A 21,204-nucleotide genomic window follows, 5' to 3' on the forward strand; every position below is an offset into this window, starting at 1 on the left:
GCCACCTCTCTTAGGCCTGCCAGTTTACAGACAGAAGGAAATTGTGTAGGTTTGAACGTTGGTCTTTTTTAATATTTACAATGTCCCCACGCTAGGGATAGACACTTGTATCCTCTCTTTTTACTGAGACAAGACATATACATGCAAAAAAATGTGGACCTCAATTATGCAGTGCCGTGAGCATTGATAAATGCTTGCACAGATATAACCACCACCACAGCCAATTTCTGTCACTCTGAATAAGTTCCCAGGAGTTGATAACATGTTGGAGCCAGTGCCTACATGGATAATTCTGCATATCTCTTCCCAAGTCAGCATCTCATGGTGCTCCACTGTTAGCCTGAAAACTCTCACAATGGGAAACCAGCAAACACTGCCATAAATCGGGGGTTCCTCACATTGAAAGCCCCAGAACTGTCCTCCTCGAGCTCTTTCCCAGTCAATCTTACAGAGCAAAACACAGTAGATTTAGTCTTGCCTGTTCTTGAACATCATAAAACTGAAATTATACTTTTTTAATTCTTCCTGCTAGCAGATGCCTGTGAGATTGATCAACTTATCAGTTGGCTTTTTAAAACTGTTATTGCTGGGTAGCATTCTACTTATGACTAGACTTTTACCTAATTTCCTGTTGAAGGATATTTCAGTCGACTCTAGCTTGGGACTAGGGATTTATTAAAAAGCTCACTTTCTGTGCAAGCATTTACATGATCGTATGTTTTCTTTTCTCTTGGATAAAAACTGAGGAGTGGAACTGATGGATCACACAGCAAATTTCACTTTGTAAGAGTTCCAAAGGGGTAGCACACCAGCAATTTATGAATGTTGCAGCTGCTCTACACACTTCTCAATGGTTGGGATTGTCCCAAGGTCTTTTGAATTGCAACCTTTCTAATGTTACACACAATCACAGGGTTTTGGTTTCAGTTTCCCTGAAGACTGATTACATTACACATCTTTTCAAGGACATTTAAGATACTCCTACATCTCTGCGTGTTATGTGTAGTAGAATTTGGGGGATACTTTATAGAAATCACGTGTAAGATGATTCAACACTAAAATTGTCTTTTGTGGAGGATTTTGATGATTAATTACATGTATGTATATATGGAGATAAAGAGAGAGAGATACAGATTTTTCTAAGACCCTTTTTGTTAAGATTATTAGATTATTGTTGAGTACATTGGCCTAAAGCTTTTCATGAATTCTCTATTACTTTTTAAGTATCTATAAATCTTTTATCCTTGCCCATTCCTGATATTAATATTTTGTTTTCTCTCTCTCCTTTCACCACCCCACCATCACTTCTCTCCCTCTCTCCAAATGGTTTTACTAGGAATTAAACCAATTTAACTCATCTTCGCAAATAAATTTTATTTCCTCTGTTTAATTAAGTTCAGCTTTTTCCATAAAAAAGTAGAAAGTAATATTATTGATTGTAAAATTGTTTTGTTCCTGACATGAGTAAAAATTTCCTGCTAAGCATTATATTAGCAACATCCTTTGGATTTTTGTGCAGCATTTTTAAAATATAAATCAGGGCCTTGGCACGGTATCCTTGTGGCACATGCCGGGATCCCATATGGCTGCCAGTTCTAATCCCAACAGCACCACTTCCCATCCAGCTCCCTGCTTGTTCCCTCAGAAAGCAGTTGAGGATGGCCTAAGCCTTGGGACCCTGTACCTGTGTGGGAGACCCAGAAGAAGCTCTGGGATCCTGGCTTCAGACTAGCACAGCTCCAACCATAGCAGGAACTTGGGGAGTGAATCATCCGATGGAAGATTTTCCTTCTCTGTCTCTCTCCCACTCTGCATATCCAACTTTCCAATAAAAATAAAGTTAATCTTTAAAAAATAAAACAAATTGGTTTGAACATTTTAGTAATCTTTATTATCTCTATTTCAATTTTATTCACCCATTATCTTTTAAAAAACGTACTGCTTAATTGCCATAACAGTTGGGAATATATATGTATTATATAGTGGCATAATAAATTACACTGTGTCTAGAGAAAATGTGAAATTTTAGTCCTCTGAAATGTATTGAAACCAATTGCCCAGCGTTTGCTCCATGTTGGTTGACATTTCATAGGTAAGCATGTATATACATATATTCATCTAGAGGATTTATATAATGGAGGCAAGTATACCATAAAATGGAGCTGCATTGCCATCTGCATCTCTTGACACTAGAATGCTGGATTGCTACCATTGTCTATACCTACAATGCCAGGATACACTTAAATAGCAGAAGGATGCACTTGTGACTGTTGATAAGGGACTAAACTATTCTTATAATATTTGGAGAAATAGTGTGCAGGGAGATGCAGGGGAAATCCCTGAGTCTAAAGAAATGTATCATGAAAAATAAGAATTTTTTAAAAGAAAGAAAGAAAACAGTTGGCTGTTGTTAGGTAGGATGTTTTGCATATCTGAAATAAGGTGAATTGGCGGATGGTGTGGTTCCAAATATCTGCATTCATGCTGATTTTATGACTCATTGACTCTTCAATAATGGATAGCAAAGTGTTAAAAATATCAAACTCGATGAATGGGCTTGTCTGTTTCTTTAATTCTGTCACTTTCAGTTCCTGTATTTTATTAGGTGAGATATGAATTAGGATTGCTTTAACTTTTAGAACCAATGCATAATTCAGAAATTGCCTCTTGATCACTGGGACCCTTCAAGTGTTAAAGTGTAACTGCTGTGGTGTTAACAAAGGTGTATTATTTAGAACTTTGTGTTTAATTTGTGTCTGCTAAATCTTTTCCCCATTATTTTACTTCCAACATGTCAGAAATCTTTATTTTTGAAATGAATATCTTATTTTATTATCTGGTCTGACAATTTTGTAATTTAATTGGAGTATTCAGTCCATTTATAATTTAATGAAACTTTGATATTCTGGAATTTAATTCTACCAACTTGCTATTTTCTTAACATTTCTCCCAGTACTACCCCCCCCACCAACTATGTCTCTCTTCTTTCCTTCTATTGAGTTAATTAAGTTCTTTTTAACATTCCTTCTTCGTTTTCTTGGATTTTTAGCTTTCACTTTTTAAAAAGTGGTTCTCTTAAGAATTATAGCGTGAAACTTCAACTGAACACAAGATGACTAGAGTTTATATTGCTTGACTTCACATAAAATCAAAACATATTGCGGCTGTACACCCCACAGTCCCTCTTCGTATTTTCCATGTGACTTACTCCATGAGGACCAGGGGCAGAGGACAGACTTGATTCTCTATGTCTTGCTGTGAATTTTGCTCATCAGTCTCAGAGGGTAAAAGGATGGGTTCCGGAAGGAAGGGCGACAGAGACAGGGGCTGGTCAAACTGGGAACTAATTCAAAAACCTGAGATAAAGAGGTTGAGATCCTCCAGGGAGAAATGCTTTGGTTTGGCCAGTTTCCCTTAGGGCTGTGCTGGGAATTATACCTATTGAGGCTGACTTGAGACAGAGATGAGAGCTGTTGTGTTCACCCACCAATTCACGCAAAAAGGAAACATAGAATAAGTACTTGCATGCGCCACACTTGTGTCTGGTAGCTGGCGATGTAGGAGATGGCCATGACTCCTCCCCACATAGCACCTTCATTCTACTAGAAAGGCAGAGTCCATCTGTTTCCTTTGGTTTTTGCAGGATTACATATAAAACCCAATCAGACAAAAAATTTCAATTTATCTTTTTAGTTCAAATACACATGAAGAGGTTGAGAAAAAATAATGCTTCAGTTCCTTAAGTTCAGAAAATATTTTTAAACATTCATTGAACCTGAAGATATAAATTCAAATGAATTCATATATTAAGAGATAATGTTTGTTAGACAATAATTACAACTAATACTTGTAACATAATTTTGTGTGGCAGGCACTGTTCTAAACTTGTCCTTTGTTCTAACAGTGTAGGTGCTATTTATTGTTCTTCTGACAAGGTTAAATAACTTGTCCCAAGTTAGAAGCTACAAGAGGCAGACCCAGTATGTGATCTGGGAACCTTGGATATAGATTCTGTTCTCTTCACTTCCAGTCCGTACTAACTAAAAATATAGAGTGCCCATGTATCCAAGATTTTTCAGGTTCTCTTAAAAGCATCAAATTTTACATTACTTTTCATCTATTGTTTCTCATAGAGGTGTACACCTTGGGGGATATTGTTGTAGTGGATATAAAAGAGAATTTCAAAAAGTTCAAGGAGGAGCTGGCATTGTGGTGCAGCACATTAAGCTTCTGTCTACGAACCTGGAATACTGTAGAATCTCGGTGCCAGGTTCAGTGGCTGTTTCTCTTCCGATGCAGCATTCCTGCGAATGAACCTGGGAAAGCAGCAGAAGTTGGCTAAAACGCTTAGGTACCTGCAATCCACATGATAGATCAGACGGACTTCCAGAGTCCTGGCATCAGCCTGGTCCAGCCCTGGTTGTCGTGGTCATTTGAAGGAGCAAACCAACAAGTAGAAGCTTGCTCTCTCTCTCTGTCTCTCTCTCTCTCTCTTTCTCTCTCCTCTCTCTCTCTCCTTCCCTATCTCTCTAACTTTATCTTTCAAATATATATTTTTTTAAAAAATTCATGAAAAATGAATTGAACATAGAACAATGACTTAGGAGGAGTTAGAGGAAAGTTTGTTAACAGGTGTGAGACCATATTTAGACAAGAGGAATAAATTCCTAGTATTCCACAGTGAAGTGAAGTGATTACAGTTTACAGCAACCTAACTCATGCTTTCTGAGCAGAGAGGAACTCAAGAGCTCCAATCACAGAGTGGTAACAGGGAGTCAAAGGTATCAGTTACTTGGGGTTGACTAGTACACACTATACGCATATGTTGAAGGTTTGCCCTGTACCTCATAACTATGACCAAGAATTTTTCATCACAAACACTGTTTTACTATTTAAAGAGTTGGAAATGCTGACTAATCTGATTTGATCTCCACATATTGGTTGCAGGTGTTAGACTATCACATTGCATCCACCATAAATGTTCACAATAAAAAATTTAAAAAGAACTTTAAAAACTATATTGTCCATCTCCCATGAACTTTTGAAGCCCCTGTAAGCAAACAAAACAAAACCCCACAAACTCTTGCGCATGGGCTAAGCGTTTTCTTCTGGAGCACTCTGTGAGTGCCAGAAGGAAGCTGATCAGGAAGACATGCTATCAGGAAAGACGGCAGACGCTACCGCTTGTGTTGTCACAGACTTGTCCTTTGCTTCCCAGCTTCAACGGTCTGGAGATCTGGGTGATTTCTGGCATTAACCTTCTACTGCAATAGTACCTGCTTTGGAAAGAGGGTTTTGATTTGTCTAAGTGGGTCACAATGATTGAAAGATCCCTGGTTATGTAAAAGAAATGTAGTAAATTTCTGACTGACAGGTCATGAGGGAACTGTTCTAGAAACTGCTGGAAAGGGGTCCCATCCTTTTAAGAGTAGGTATGCAGAACACAGAGATGTCTTTTTCTTACAATGGAGGCAACACCTACAGTTGTTGTTGGGAACTCCAGCAGCCACCCTGAGACTGTGAGATGGATGAACCTGAGAGCTTGCTCATAGATGGACATGGCAAGGCCAAAAGAGAGAAAAACTGGGATCCTCAGTTGTCCCAGCCACTGACCTTTGCAGCCACACTAACATTAAGCTTCATGTCCAATGAGAAGGGACCATGATAAATTGTCCTTATTATTTAAGCCAGCTACAGTGAGGGTTCTACCTAAAATCCCAACTGAGTAAAAGAAAAAAGAAAAAAATAAGAGGGGGGACCCTAAGATTTTTACTTTTTGACTCTTTCTCCACCTCAGCAAATATAAGAAAAGCTTTTTGTTCACAGATTATGCTGCTTCTCTGCTTGTGGATTCTAGCGTTTTATCTTTTCAGAAGACTAGGTAGACATGCATGTCGCTACAACAGACAGCTGGAAGGTTAGCAGCTCTCCAAAGCCCATGATAAATTCTAAATTCTGGAGCAGCATGCCTCTGGGTTTGCAGATGCAAAGACGAGAGACTGTAATCACAGCTGCTAAATTCTCATTTAAAAACTGAATTTAAAGTAACATTTAAGTCTGTGTATATTGGCTACAGACTCCTTCCCATATTATTCCTAGGAGTTGCCCACCAGGACATGAGAGTGCCTCTCTATAATAAAGCGCTTTTTTTCCCCTTGTTTTAATAGCTGCTTATTAGGGCAGAGATTCTAATATTAGCCTGTGATTCCACTGAATAAAGAAATTGGATGTCTTTTGCACAAACTTAGGGTCTGGATGTATTTCTGCACTTTTCCTTAATGCTTCCCAGAAACTGAAAATAGCATTTCTCCCTCCCTTCTCCTTCAACTCCATGCAACCACAGGAGAATGTGAGGCACTGTTTGGGGCTTTGGAACTAGCATATGTTGCATTCAATTTTATTTTCCATGCTTCAATGAAGTTAGTTCCTTCCTCTTGCACTTTGGATGGAAGGGAAATGAATATTATTTTTATAAATACGACTTGATGGTGACCTGCCCAAACCTGTCTTTGGGTCTCAAGGAAGTAGGATGTTGGGGGTATAAAATATGGACAGGGAGTGTCCAGGGCAAGTATTCCAGAGGTCATGGATATGTCTAAAGCCTGCTTAGAGTTACAACAGAAAGGAAGACTTTATGGCCTGTAGCATTGTACAGCATGGGTTCAGGACAAAATGCAAGACCAGTGGGGACTGCATGGATCAGATAGGGTGACAACATATAACAAAATTCAGATATTATGGCAGTCTAGGGATGCCAACTGATATATTCCATTTGGATTGTGGCATCACAGTAACTTTTTCCAGAAACTGAAAATTGGCCTTTAACCTTCTCCATTTGTCATGGAAGAGAAAAATGCCCATGGAAAAAAAAATGGAGGTGAACATCAAAGGAAACCTAGAGAATATTTCACCCACACTCTTCACACTGCAGAGAAGGAAAGTGAGGCTAGGAGCACAAATTCAGGTCACCCCAAGTCCTGGGAACTGACAGCAGGAGACACTGTGCTGTGGAGTGTGTAGAACAAAAGCCTGAACCCAACCCCCCCTCCTCTGCATTAGAGCTCCGCCTACTATCTGTTGCACAAACCTGCTATCATGATTAAATAAATGAGTGGGATACTTTCCAGCAGCTGGGGGCTAGGCAAACAGTCCATGCTCAATACATTCACCTGCAAGAAACTCTGACTTAGGAGACAGCTGAGTGCCTTGCTCTTCCTCCCTGGTATCCTCAGCCTCCCATGCCTCATTTGCTGGTTATGGAGCTAGGAGAAGCTTATCTGAGGGGAAAGAATGGACTTGAGCCTTGCAGATGGGAATCTCAGACACCTGAAGAATCAGGATAAATCTTTGTGTCCTTCAAGTGCTGCTGGAACACCTTGGCATGGCCTCCACTTTGCATTTTGTAGGATTCGAGCTTTGACGAGGGCCTGCTTTTCTGTTAGTAGTTTCTTTTTCTGCCTTTCTTCACAAGAAGAATGTGACTTGCCAGACTCAAGGCTTAAGTGATGTGTGACTGGAGAATGGTCATGCTCAGGGGTTAGATTTTAAGATTCATCTGCCTCTTAATGGACCTGATGAAAAGACTACGTAAGATATCATTCATTTTTGGTAAAGGAGACAAAGATCAGATTGTGGGGGAAGTGATGAGAGATGTCTCCTAGCAGCAAAGTTGAAAAACGCGAAGTATCAGGTATCTTTTGCCTAGCAGTCTCCACAAATCCACAAGTATTTGTCTCTCTATCGTGGACCCCAATAGGTTAGATAACAAAGGCCAGATCCCATCTCAAAAGGTGATCACCGCCAGAAAACAGAGCTGTTACCTGACTCACTTATTAAGCCATCCCTCCCTTGGGTTTGGCTTGAGGCGTAAGCACAGAACTGTGAAGGAATGATCAGAAAACAAACCCTGGTGGAAATAAAATACCATAAAGGGCTGAAACGGGCCATCAGCAGTGTGCCAGATGCTGATTCATTAACTCTCCCCTCTCCTCTGTGAGCAGTGATCCTTGTGTGCATTTTACAAATCGGCAAGAAGCCATAGCACGCCCAGCATGCCCTGGAAACATACCCTTGCCAGTCCCTGACACTCCCCATTCTCTCAGCCTTCAGAGATAATTCAGGCACTCATGTAGATTTGCACAACTGACGGGCTGTCAGTAGCCCAGTTTCTTCGCCAGTTTCAATGGGGAGAGCAGCAAGCAGTGGGTTGTTGGGCAGAAAAGAGAAGCAGACTTTGGCCCATGAAGTGCTCAGGACTGTCCAGGAGTGGGCCAGAGGACTTGAGAGGGAGGCATCAGGTAGAGAACACAATTCAATCCCCTCACTGTTTCACTTAGTCTTGCCCTCACTCAGCTGCCTCTATGTGCAGTGAGGGAAACAGGAGCTTTAGACGGGGAGTGGCGGAGCAGGGGTGGGGAGGGGAAGCTCTTTAAGGTCCTGAATTGATGAAAAAGCTCAAGGCTTGGCTTCAGATGAATGAGGAAGACCATCCTGCTGTGGGTCAGGAACTGGTGTGAAGGATGCAAGGCCTTGCTGTCCCTTATATCAAGAGCCTCTGATCCCCTGGCCAGGAAACACTGCTCTATTTTGTGTGGCTTTTCTGGTTCTTCCTCACTTCAGAAGTTGGGGTGGAGCAGATAACACAATCATCTCATGTGGGTTCGGGAGTGCCAGTGGCCTAGTGGGGCCAGAGTAAGCTGAATGAGATGAAATTAAGCTGTACTGAAAGACCCTCACCAAAAAGCATGAGCTTTAGCAGCAGCAACGCCATTTTGCAAGGCTTAGAACTAAGAATAACAGGATCTCTGGGAAGGAAGCGGACAAGGACAGGGCAAGCTTGCCTCATATCCGTGGTCAAACATCTGGCCCCCAAATAAGGCAGAAATATTAGGAAAGAGAGCTAACTCAGCGCCAACTCAGCTGTTATCAGAGATAGGGAACCAACTCAAGGCTAAATCAGTCATTATTAAAAATCCCCGGTACTAAAATAAAGTTGCCGTCACCATGACCCTGGCCTTATAAGAATCCACCAATCAGAGTCCTGTAACTATGCTTCTTGCTTCTGTAACTGCGCTTCTGCTCCTGAACCCTATAAAAACCCCCAGACCCCAACCTGAGGCGCGCAAGTCTTCCAAGAGACTTTGTTGCCCCAGGTACCTGTGTATCTGAATAAACCTCTTGCTGTTTGCATCCGCACAAGTGGTCTCGTTGTTCCTTGGGAGGGGCCTCTCCAAAGGAGGGACACCCATTTCGGGGGTCTTTCATTTGGGGGCTCGTCCGGGATCAGAGACCCCTGCCCAAGGACCACCGACCCACCTCCGGGAGGTAAGCTGGCCAGCGCTTGAAATTTGTTTATGTTCTTGTCTCTGTGTTTGTGTTGAAATATTGCGCTTGCGTTTGTACGACCCGGTCGTGTCGCTTTGTACTTGGCGGACCCGTGGAGGAGCCGACGGGCTCGGACTCCCGACCGCAACCCTGGAAGACGTTCCAGGGACATTTGGAGTCAGGTTTCTGGCTCATTTGAATTTTGTGAACCTGACCCGAATAGGACTCTTTGGGGCTCCCCCACTGTCTGAAGGGTACACGGTTCGTTTGGGAGACGAGAGATCCGGACTCTCATCACGATCTCCATTTGAGTTTTTGCTTTCGGTTTGGCACCGAAGCCGCGCTGCGAAGTTGGTTTGTTTCAGTGCCGGCCTATTGTTTGTGGTCTTTGTGTTCAGTGTTTTGTCTGTCGAGATAATGGGACAATCCATTACCACCCCACTTAGCCTTACTTTACAGCATTGGCGAGATGTCCAGGACATAGCTAACAATCAGTCAGTGGATGTCCGCAAGAAAAAATGGATTACTCTCTGCTCCTCAGAGTGGCCAACCTTCAACGTTGGCTGGCCACGAGATGGAACCTTTAATCCTAATATTGTTTCACAGGTCAAACACAAAGTGATGGATCCTGGTCCTCATGGTCATCCAGACCAGGTGGCCTATATAATTACCTGGGAGACCCTCATTCATGCTCCACCTCTGTGGGTCAGGCCTTTTATTACTCTTAAACCACCCTCTACCCCTATCCCCTCTGCTCCTCCTCCCCTTCCAACCCCTGGGCGCCCCTCTCAGTCTTCACTCTACCCAACCCTTGTCAAACCCACACAGATCCAAAATGCAAAGAAGAAATCACCCAAAGTTAAGGTCTTACCCCCAGGAGAAGATCTTGTAATGGACCTGCTGGCTGAGGAACCTCCACCATATCGAGATCAACAAGCGGCAGAAGCTGAACCGGAAGAGACCCCAGCCGCCGATCCTGCACCTTCCCCGATGGCAGGGCGGCTACGAGGGCGTCGGGAACAACCTCCTGACTCCACTTCCCGTGCCCTCCCCCTGCGGGCCGGTCCCAATGATCGGCTCCAGTACTGGCCGTTTTCTGCCTCTGATTTATACAATTGGAAACATAACAATCCCCCCTTTAGCAAGGACCCCTCTATGCTAACCTCTTTGATTGAGTCTATTTTAGTGACACACCAGCCCACTTGGGATGATTGTCAACAGTTACTACAGACATTACTGACGACCGAGGAAAAACAACGGGTTTTCCTGGAGGCCAGGAAAAATGTTCTAGGAGACAATGGCCGCCCCACCCAACTACCCAATGAGATTGATGCAGCCTTTCCCCTGGAGCGGCCCAATTGGGATTTCACTACGGATGAAGGTAGGAACCACCTGCGTCTCTATCGCCAGTTGCTCATAGCGGGTCTCCATGGGGCGGCACGGCGCCCCACCAATTTGGCTCAGATCAAGCAGGTAGTACAGGGGTCCGAGGAAACTCCCTCGGCATTTCTTGAGCGGCTAAAAGAGGGCTACCGTATATACACCCCATATAACCCAGAAGATCCAGGGCAAGCCACCAATGTGGCCATGTCCTTCATCTGGCAATCAGCTCCAGATATTAGAAAGAAACTTGAGAGACTTGATAATCTCAGAGAAAGCTCTATTCAGGATTTACTTAAAGAGGCAGAACGTATTTTTAATAAGCGTGAAACTCAGGAAGAAAGAGATGAGAGACTTAAAAAGGAAGCAGAAGAACGTGATGAAAGGTTGAGACGTGAAGCCGAAGAGAGAGAGAATGTCAGAGATCGCAAAAGAAATAAAGAAATAAGTAGGCTATTAGCCACCATAGTGTCAGGACAAACTCAGGAGAGACGAGGAGGGGATCGGAGGAGCCCCCAGGTAGATAAAGATCAATGTGCCTATTGCAAGGAAAGAGGACATTGGGCCAGAGATTGCCCTAAGAACCCAAAGAGACTTAAAAGACCAGGGCACCAGACTCCCATATTGACTCTAGAAGATTAGAGAGGTCAGGGCCAGGAGCCCCCCCCTGAGCCCAGGATAACTCTTAATGTTGGGGGGCAACCTGTCACCTTCCTGGTGGATACCGGGGCACAGCACTCGGTGTTAACCCATGCCCCGGGACCTTTGAGCGACAGATCGGCTTGGGTCCAAGGAGCGACCGGAGGAAAAAGATACCATTGGACGACTGACCGAAGAGTGCAGCTGGCAACTGGTAAAGTGACTCATTCTTTTCTACATGTTCCTGATTGCCCCTATCCATTATTGGGACGGGATTTGCTTACCAAACTAAGGGCGCATATACATTTCGAGAGTAATAGGATTCGAATAACTGATCCAAAGGGAGCGCCTCTCCAGGTCCTCACCCTCCAATTAGAAGACGAATACAGGTTATATGAGATTCTGGAGCCAAATAATACAGAGATAAAAAATTTAAACTTAGATTCTTGGATAAAGAGATTTCCTATGGTTTGGGCGGAAACCGGAGGGATGGGCCTTGCACTCCGGCAGCCGTCTCTGGTCATTGAACTGAAAGCCACTGCGACTCCGGTCTCTATAAAGCAGTACCCAATGTCCCAAGAAGCTTATCAGGGCATCAGACCACATATCAAGAGACTTCTGGATCAAGGCATTTTAGTTCCTTGCCGATCACCTTGGAATACCCCGCTTCTTCCAGTAAAGAAGCCGGGAACAGAGGATTATAGACCTGTACAAGATTTAAGGGAAGTTAATAAAAGAGTGGAAGATATTCATCCCACTGTGCCTAACCCCTATAACTTACTTAGCACACTTCCACCTACACATATTTGGTATACACTTTTAGATTTGAAGGATGCCTTCTTTTGTCTCAGGCTTAGTCCCCAAAGCCAATCTTTGTTTGCTTTTGAATGGAAGGACCCGGACTTGGGACTCTCAGGTCAACTGACCTGGACCAGGTTACCTCAAGGCTTCAAAAATAGTCCCACATTATTTGATGAGGCTCTCCATCGGGACCTCGCAGATTTCAGAGTCCAGAATCCGACTCTAATACTTTTACAGTATGTGGATGACCTCCTATTGGCAGCAACCACCGAAACAGATTGTCGACAGGGCACTGAGTCCCTGTTACAAACTTTGGGACAATTAGGCTACAGAGCCTCCGCAAAGAAAGCACAGCTCTGCCAAACCCAGGTCACATATCTAGGATATCAGTTAAAAGATGGACAGAGGTGGCTGACTACCGCCCGCAAGCAGGCGGTGACCAACATTCCCGCCCCAAGGAATTCTCGTCAACTACGAGAATTCCTGGGGACCGCGGGTTTCTGCCGCCTATGGATTCCTGGGTTTGCTGAAATGGCAGCCCCTCTTTACCCCCTTACAAAGCAAGGAGCAACGTTTAACTGGGGGTCTGAGCAGCAACAGGCCTTTGATGATATCAAGCAGGCTCTTCTGACTTCTCCCGCTTTGGGCCTTCCCGATGTCACGAAGCCCTTTGAATTGTTTGTGGATGAAAAGCAGGGCTACGCAAAGGGAGTCCTGACCCAAAGATTGGGGCCCTGGAGGCGACCTATAGCCTACCTCTCTAAGAAACTGGATACTGTTGCCTCTGGCTGGCCACCTTGTTTGCGGATGGTGGCAGCTATAGCCGTTTTAACTAAGGATGCTGGCAAATTAACTTTGGGACAATCATTGACTATCTTGGCGCCTCATGCAGTTGAGGCCCTAATCAAACAACCGCCAGACCGCTGGCTCTCCAATGCCCGTATGACCCATTATCAAGCTATGCTCCTAGACACGGACCGGATACACTTTGGACCGGTTGTCGCCTTAAATCCAGCAACTCTGCTTCCCCAACCGGAGGATATAGAGCAGCATGACTGCCTACAGATCCTCGCAGAAGTACACGGGACACGGCCAGACCTAACGGATCAGCCCCTCCAGGACGCGGACTTCACCTGGTATACGGACGGGAGCAGCTTCATAGATAATGGAGAACGGAAAGCCGGAGCAGCAGTAACCACAGAGACCGAGGTAGTCTGGGCTAAGGCCCTTCCATCCGGGACTTCAGCCCAGAAGGCTGAACTCATCGCCTTGACCCAGGCGCTCCAAATGGCAAAAGGTAAGAGGCTTAACGTTTATACTGATAGCCGTTATGCTTTCGCCACGGCACATATTCATGGAGAAATATACCGAAGGCGAGGGTTACTGACTTCAGAGGGCAAAGACATTAAAAATAAGTCTGAAATCTTGGCTTTACTTAAGGCCCTGTTTTTGCCTCGAAAATTGAGTATCATCCATTGCTTAGGACACCAAAGAGGACAGAGCCCAGAAGCTCGGGGCAATCGACTGGCAGACACTGCTGCCCGGGAAGTGGCTCTGGAGAACAAAGCTCCGCCCCGAGCTCTTTCTCTAACTACCCAGGAAATGCGATCCAACCTGGATACCTCTTTTGAGTATGGCCTTGGAGATATAAGAATTTTACAAGAATTAGGGGCACAACATGATGCTGAACAAGGATATTGGATATTTCATGGTAAACCTGTAATGCCCCAAAAGCAAACTCGTGAATTAATTACCTGCTTACATAAATTAACCCATCTCAGCAGCAGAAAAATGAAAATCCTTCTGGATAAAGAAGAGAGTCCTTATTTCCTACTAGGGAAAAATAAAATCTTACAAACTGTAGTGGATGAATGTACGGCGTGTGCGCAAGTTAATGTGGGAAAAACCAAAGTAGGACAAGGAACTCGAGTGCGAGGACACCGCCCTGGGACTCACTGGGAAATTGATTTCACCGAGGTAAAGCCTGGACAATATGGTTATAAATATCTTCTAGTATTTGTGGATAACTTCTCAGGATGGGTAGAGGCTTTCCCCACTAAGCACGAGACTGCAAACGTTGTGACCAAGAAACTGTTAGAAGAAATCTTTCCAAGGTATGGTATGCCTCAGGTATTAGGAACAGATAATGGGCCTGCTTTTGTTTCTCAGATAAGTCAATCAGTGTCTAAGTTACTGGGGATCGATTGGAAATTACATTGTGCTTACCGACCCCAGAGTTCAGGACAGGTAGAACGAATGAATAGAACCATTAAGGAGACTTTAACCAAATTTACGCTTGCAACTGGCTCTAGAGACTGGGTGCTCCTCCTTCCAGTAGCCCTTTACCGAATTAGAAATACTCCAGGACCACATGGTCTCACTCCTTTTGAAATCTTGTACGGTGCACCTCCGTCCCCCGTTAGTCTTTCTAGCTCAAATTTAATTCCTTATTTTGCCAATAATCCTTCTTTAAAAGCTCATTTGCAGGCCTTACAACTTGTACAGCGAGAAATCTGGAAACCACTTGCAGCTGCCTACAAGGACCAGACGGATCAACCAGTGGTACCCCACCCTTTCCAGATAGGAGACTCTGTGTGGGTCCGCAGACACCAGACTAAGAACCTGGAACCTCGGTGGAAGGGTCCTTACACCGTCCTTTTGACCACACCAACAGCACTCAAAGTAGACGGCATCTCATCTTGGATCCACGCCTCCCACGTCAAGGCTGCCCACTCTTCAGAGGAAGAAAGCAACGCCACGACAACATGGAAAGTCCAACGTACTCAAAATCCTCTAAAGATAAGACTTACCCGTGGGGCTCCCTGATTATTATAGGAGTCATGTTAAATTCTAGCTTAGTTCACAGCAGTCCTCATATTTCCCGGTCAATGGCTTGGGAAGTTCTCTCACAAACTGGGGATGTTGTGTGGTCAACCTCTCAAATCGCCCCCCCTGGGACCTGGTGGCCTGATTTAACCCCTGATGTGTGTGATTTAGTTGCCGGTCTTAATAATTGGGACATCCCCTCAATAGATCCTGCAAAAGAAAGACCTAAATGTGTCCCTAAGTCCAAATATGGCTTATGTCCGTGCCATCGGGCACCTTATAAGATACCAGGATGCTCCCATCCCCGCTTTCGGGTAGAGCTGCAAAAACTTCCATTTTATGTTTGTCCAGGAACTGGAAGAGATAAAACGCAGATACACACTTGTGGGGGAATAGATGCTTATTTTTGTGCTGCTTGGGGTTGTGAGACATCTGGGACAGTCTATTGGAAACCCAACAAAAAGGATTGGATACAGGTCAGCCGGAGTAAGCATACTCCGACCAGCTCAGGACCCGGTACTTGTTTCTTTAACCCTGGGAAAAAATGGTGGAAAGGTGGAGATTGTGAAGATTTCTCTTGTAATCCACTTAACATTTCCTTTACCCCTGAAGGAAGAAAAATAAGTGATCTGTCAGAGTGGATTAAAGGAAGGACATGGGGTCTGAGATTTTATATGTCAGGAACAGATCAAGGATTCATTTTTACTCTCAGATTACGTCTGGACCAGGGCCCCTCAAAACCTATTGGTCCCAACCCTGTCCTTCCTAGACAGAGAAAACCCTCTTTATTGGCACCCCAAGTCCCACAGGTTCGTAATATGTTCCAAAATGTTACCACCTTATCTCCGCAGATTAGTAACCGCGTTGCGACAACCACAACAGGGGACAGATTATTCGATTTATTACAAGGAGCCTATTCAACCCTTAATCTCACGGATCCAGATCGGACTCAAGACTGTTGGCTATGTTTGATCTCTAGACCTCCCTATTATGAAGGGACCGCCATTATAGGAAATTATACTAATCACACCTCTACACCCATTAACTGTACTACTGTTCCTCAACATAAATTAACTCTGTCTGAAGTATCCGGACAAGGCCTTTGTATAGGAACTATTCCCACGACCCATCAGGCATTATGCAGTCAAATCAAAACATTAACTAAAGGAAATTATAATTTAATGGCTCCCAATGGAACCTATTAGGCATGCAATACTGGATTGACTCCGTGCATTTCTTCCGTGATACTTAATTTGACTTCTGATTATTGTGTTTTAATAGAATTATGGCCTAAGATTATTTATCATGGTTCCGAATATATTTTTGACCATTTTGAGAATAGATTTCGAACCAAGAGAGAGCCAGTGTCCCTCACTCTGGCTTTATTGCTCGGGGGCATAACTGTAGGAGGGATTGCGACGGGAATAGGGACAGGAACCACCGCTCTCATACAAACCGGTCAATTTAAACAACTCCAAAATGCTATGCACAATGATATAAAAACATTAGAAGAATCAGTTAGTGCCCTTGAAAAGTCTTTAACCTCTCTCTCAGAAGTAGTACTGCAAAATAGAAGAGGACTAGATATTCTATTCTTACAACAGGGAGGACTATGTGTGGCACTCCAAGAAGAATGCTGCTTTTATGCAGATCATACGGGATTAGTGCGAGATAACATGGCTAAACTCAGAGAAAGACTCAAACAAAGACAACACTTACTAGAATCAGAACGAGGTTGGTTTGAGAATTGGTTTAACCGGTCACCTTGGTTCACTACCCTAGTATCCTCAATCATGGGACCCCTAATTATTTTTCTCTTAATTTTGTTTTTTGGACCCTGTATTTTCAAGAAATTAGTTGCACTTATTAATAACAGATTTGCATTGATTCAAACTTTAGTAGTAACCTTACATTCTGTACCATACCAGGTCGCCCGATCCCGGTACCGTGCAATTGAACAAGATGATCCAGATATCCTAGAAATAGAAACCACTACCACCTAGCCGAATGAAAGATTTCATTCGGAGTTAGAAGAAAAAGGGGGGAATGAAAGACCCTCACCAAAAAGCATGAGCTTTAGCAGCAGCAACGCCATTTTGCAAGGCTTAGAACTAAGAATAACAGGATCTCTGGGAAGGAAGCGGACAAGGACAGGGCAAGCTTGCCTCATATCCGTGGTCAAACATCTGGCCCCCAAATAAGGCAGAAATATTAGGAAAGAGAGCTAACTCAGCGCCAACTCAGCTGTTATCAGAGATAGGGAACCAACTCAAGGCTAAATCAGTCATTATTAAAAATCCCCGGTACTAAAATAAAGTTGCCGTCACCATGACCCTGGCCTTATAAGAATCCACCAATCAGAGTCCTGTAACTATGCTTCTTGCTTCTGTAACTGCGCTTCTGCTCCTGAACCCTATAAAAACCCCCAGACCCCAACCTGAGGCGCGCAAGTCTTCCAAGAGACTTTGTTGCCCCAGGTACCTGTGTATCTGAATAAACCTCTTGCTGTTTGCATCCGCACAAGTGGTCTCGTTGTTCCTTGGGAGGGGCCTCTCCAAAGGAGGGACACCCATTTCGGGGGTCTTTCAGTACCAGTGCCAACAGATTCATCTTGCCTGAACAAGAGGACTAAAGAAGAGAGGTCAGAGGTGACTCCAGAGATTGGAAGCCAAGGGATCTGACCTAGAGATCTGAACTATGCTGGTTCTCTGGGCAGGACATTAGAGCAGGATTCACAGAACATTTTGTTTGTTTGTTTGTTTGTTTGTTTGAAAGGTATAATTACACAGAAGGAGAAAAGAGAGAGATGGAAAGATACAGAAAGACTACACTCCAATTTGCATGACGGATTCCTTATATTAGAGAAAACATAGAGTATTTCTCTTTTTGTGATTGAGTTATTTCTCTGACCATAATGGTCTCTAGTTGGAACCATCTAGTTGCAAATGGTGTATGATTTCATTCTTTTTGATGGCTGACTACCATTCCACGGAGTAGATGTACCAGTGTCTTTAGCCATTCTTATTTGGATAGGCAGCTGGGTTGTTTCCATGTCTCTGCTATTGTAGATCGTGTTGCTGTAAATATAGGATTACAGATCCCCTTCTCACATGTAGTTTTAATTTCTTTGGGGTATATTCTTAGGAGTGGGATAGCTGGATCGTATGGCAGTTTTATTTCCAATTCTCTAAGCACTCTCCATACTGATTTCCATATTGGTTGTACTAGCCTGCACTCCCACCAGCAGTGAAGAAGGGTACTTTTCTCCCCACATCCACGCCAGCAGGTGTTGTTAGTTGAGCATTGAATGTAGGCCAATTTGACTGCAGTTAGGTGGTACTTTAACATGGTTTTCATTTGCACCTCTCTGATGGTTAGGGAGCCTCAGCATCTTTTCATAATGCTCAGTGAAATAAGTCAATGACAAAAGGAAGAATATCATGTGTTTTCTCTAATATAAGGAATCCATTATGCAAATTGGAGTGTATAGTGGTGAAGCAATGAAGACTACCATATCCAGAAGTGAAGAAACAATGCAACATGTATCTCTGCATCCAAACAAAAGATGCACTCGCAACGAAAGTGTTGGATATATATAGACAATGGGATGATGGACTGTCTGACATTGTCTGTACCAGTATTGTTGGAACACACTTAAATAGCAGACTGATGGAATTGTAACTCATGAAGCGTGTACATTATGGGAAAAATCAATCAGGGGGCGGAAAATAGGGGGAGGGGAATCACAAGCCTATACAGAATTGTATGATAAATTTCAAAAATTAAAATAAAAAAAAAAAGAAAAACTATGGTCCATCCACTGGTTCACTTCCCAAATGGCTGCAGCAGCAGCCTGGGTTGGGCTGGGCTGGGCTAAAGTGAGGACAGGAGCTACAAGTTTCTTCCAGATCTGCCACATGGGTGACAAGGGTCTAAGCACCTGGGACATTTTCAGCTGCTTTCCCAGGCCATTAACACAGAGCTGTATCAGAAGTGGAGCAGCCAGGTCATGAACCAGTATTCTTTTTTTTTTTTTTTTTTTCTTTTCAATTTGCAACCCGATGGTCCCAACTAGAACCAGTGTTCTTATCGGATGCCAGTGACACAGGGGATGGGTTCACTAGCTATACCACAGCTCCGACCCCAGAATATTTTTTTAATTCACATCCTTTTCTTCTATTTTTGATTCTTCATGAGCTTTTTTTTCCTTTTTCTTTCATTGGCTTTCTTGCTAACGAAAATAGAACATTACATGAGGCATAAAGTCAAATCATATAAATAAAGGAAAAAATAAACAATAGCTGCCCACTGTTCCCACCCAAGGTGAAGTGCAGTTCATAGAATGACCAACAGCCTTTGGTATCTTCTATCTCCTGGATGGTTAAGACCCAGCCCTGCTTTTCCGGTGATGACTCCTCTGAGAGGCATGAAAATGCACAAAACGGGGTAAATACAGTAGATTGAAGGACTCTGTCTGTAACCACCTGTGATGGTATGGTAAATGAAGTAGCGGCTGTGAAAGTGTCATAGCTGAATGGAGGAGCACCAGACTGAGCCTGAACAAGATATCAAAGTCTGAGGCTACTCAAATCCATTGTGTTCCCAGTTGCTATTGCTTAAATTTCTGCAAGGAGCACAGGGTGCCGGCAGCTAAGATCCTGAGGAATATGCCTCCCTCCCATGTTGGAGTGCTTGGGATCAAATCCCAATTCTGTTCCACTCTCAGCATAAAGCAGCTACACTTTGGGAGGAGGTGGTGTTGACCAAAGCTAAGGGGTCCCTGCCACCCATCTGGGAGATCTGGACTGAGTTTTAGATTCCCACACATTTTGGAAGTAAATTGGTGGGTAGGAGTTCTATCTGCCTCACAAATGAAAAATAAATAAATGAAGTTGAGTTCATCTTATTCATAGAAATTCAGAATTAAGAAATCCTTGCTAACTGGCAGCCCAGTCCTGTACAGATGCATCAGAGATACTCAACATGTTCATGGTAAAAGTGTGATTGGTGAAAAGATTATGCATGGGCACCAATTTTTTTTTATCGGAAAGGCGGATATTCAGAGAGGAGGAGAGACAGAGAGGAAGATCTTCCATCCAATGGTTCACTTCCCAAGAGGCCGCAACAGCTAGAGCTGAGCCAATCCAAAGCCAGGAGCCAGGAGCTTTTCCGGGTCTCCCATGCGGGTGCAGGGTCCCAAGGCTTTGGGCCGTCCTCAACTGCTTTCCCAGGCCACAAGCAAGGAGCTCAATGGGAAGCAGGGATGCTGGGATTAGAACCGGCGCTCATATGGGATCCCGGGCATGCAAGGCGAGGACTTTAACCACTATGCTATCCCGCCGGGCCCCATCAATGTTTTTATTAACAAAATTAACTTACCTGTGAATTCCACTTTTTACTAGCTTTTTTGAGTCTCCTCGTGTTGCTCAGCATCCCTCATTTTGCTTCTAGCTCTGGAGAATTTGCTCAAAACCTGCTAAGCAACCCACTTTCTACCAATAGTAAACCTGAAGAAAAATGCCCTTAATACGCTTCTCACATATCATGTTTCTATGTTGTCAATTTCTATGCAAATATTGTTTTCCTTTCTGGGTACTTCAAGCAACCTGAGGGTTGGAATTGTGATTACTTGGTTTTGTTAAATGAGACTGAATGTATTACTTTATTCAAGCAAACTCAAACTCAATTATCCTAGATCCTGCTATTTGAAGAGACAGAGTCAGACTTGAAAAAAGGATCCAAATCTGAACTTCTAATGTGAGCTTCTATTCAATCTCACTTAATAAAATTAGGTAGGAGGGTGTGTGGGGAATGTGAGCGAGAGAGAGGGTGGGGTGGGAAGTATCACTATGCATTTAAGTCTGTAGTGTAAAATACGTAAAATTTGTTCCACTCATATAATCTTTTTAAATAAGAGAGGCAGATGATGACGTGACAAAACCACAGTATTCTTTTTTTAAAAATTAGACCGGAAAATCAGATATACAGAGAGAAGAGGCAGAGAGGAAGATCCTCCATCTGATGATTCACTCTCCAAACAGCTGGAGCTGAGTTGATCCAAAGCCAGGAGTCCAAAGTCTCTTCTGTGCCACCCGCATGGGTGCAGGGGTTCCTGGGCTTTGGGTCTTCCTCAACTGCTTTCCCAGCCCACAAGCAGGAAGCTGGAAGGGAAGCAGGGCTGCAGGGATTAGAATTGGCGGCCATATTGGATCTCGACATGTGCCAGGTGAGGAC

At 43.7% G+C, this 21,204-nt stretch overlaps 1 protein-coding gene across 1 annotated transcript; it reads left to right on the forward strand.

Moving 5' to 3' along the window:
• The first annotated feature begins 9,741 nt into the window (after positions 1 to 9,741).
• On the forward strand, positions 9,742 to 14,970 carry LOC131480339 (uncharacterized). Its single transcript, XM_058664292.1, is given in 1 exon segment — positions 9,742 to 14,970. A coding segment is annotated over 1 exon segment (5,229 nt).
• Positions 14,971 to 21,204: the final 6,234 nt, after the last annotated feature.

This window comes from Ochotona princeps, chromosome 5 (genome assembly GCF_030435755.1).
Source record: "Ochotona princeps isolate mOchPri1 chromosome 5, mOchPri1.hap1, whole genome shotgun sequence".
NCBI classification, from domain to species: Eukaryota; Metazoa; Chordata; class Mammalia; order Lagomorpha; family Ochotonidae; genus Ochotona; species Ochotona princeps.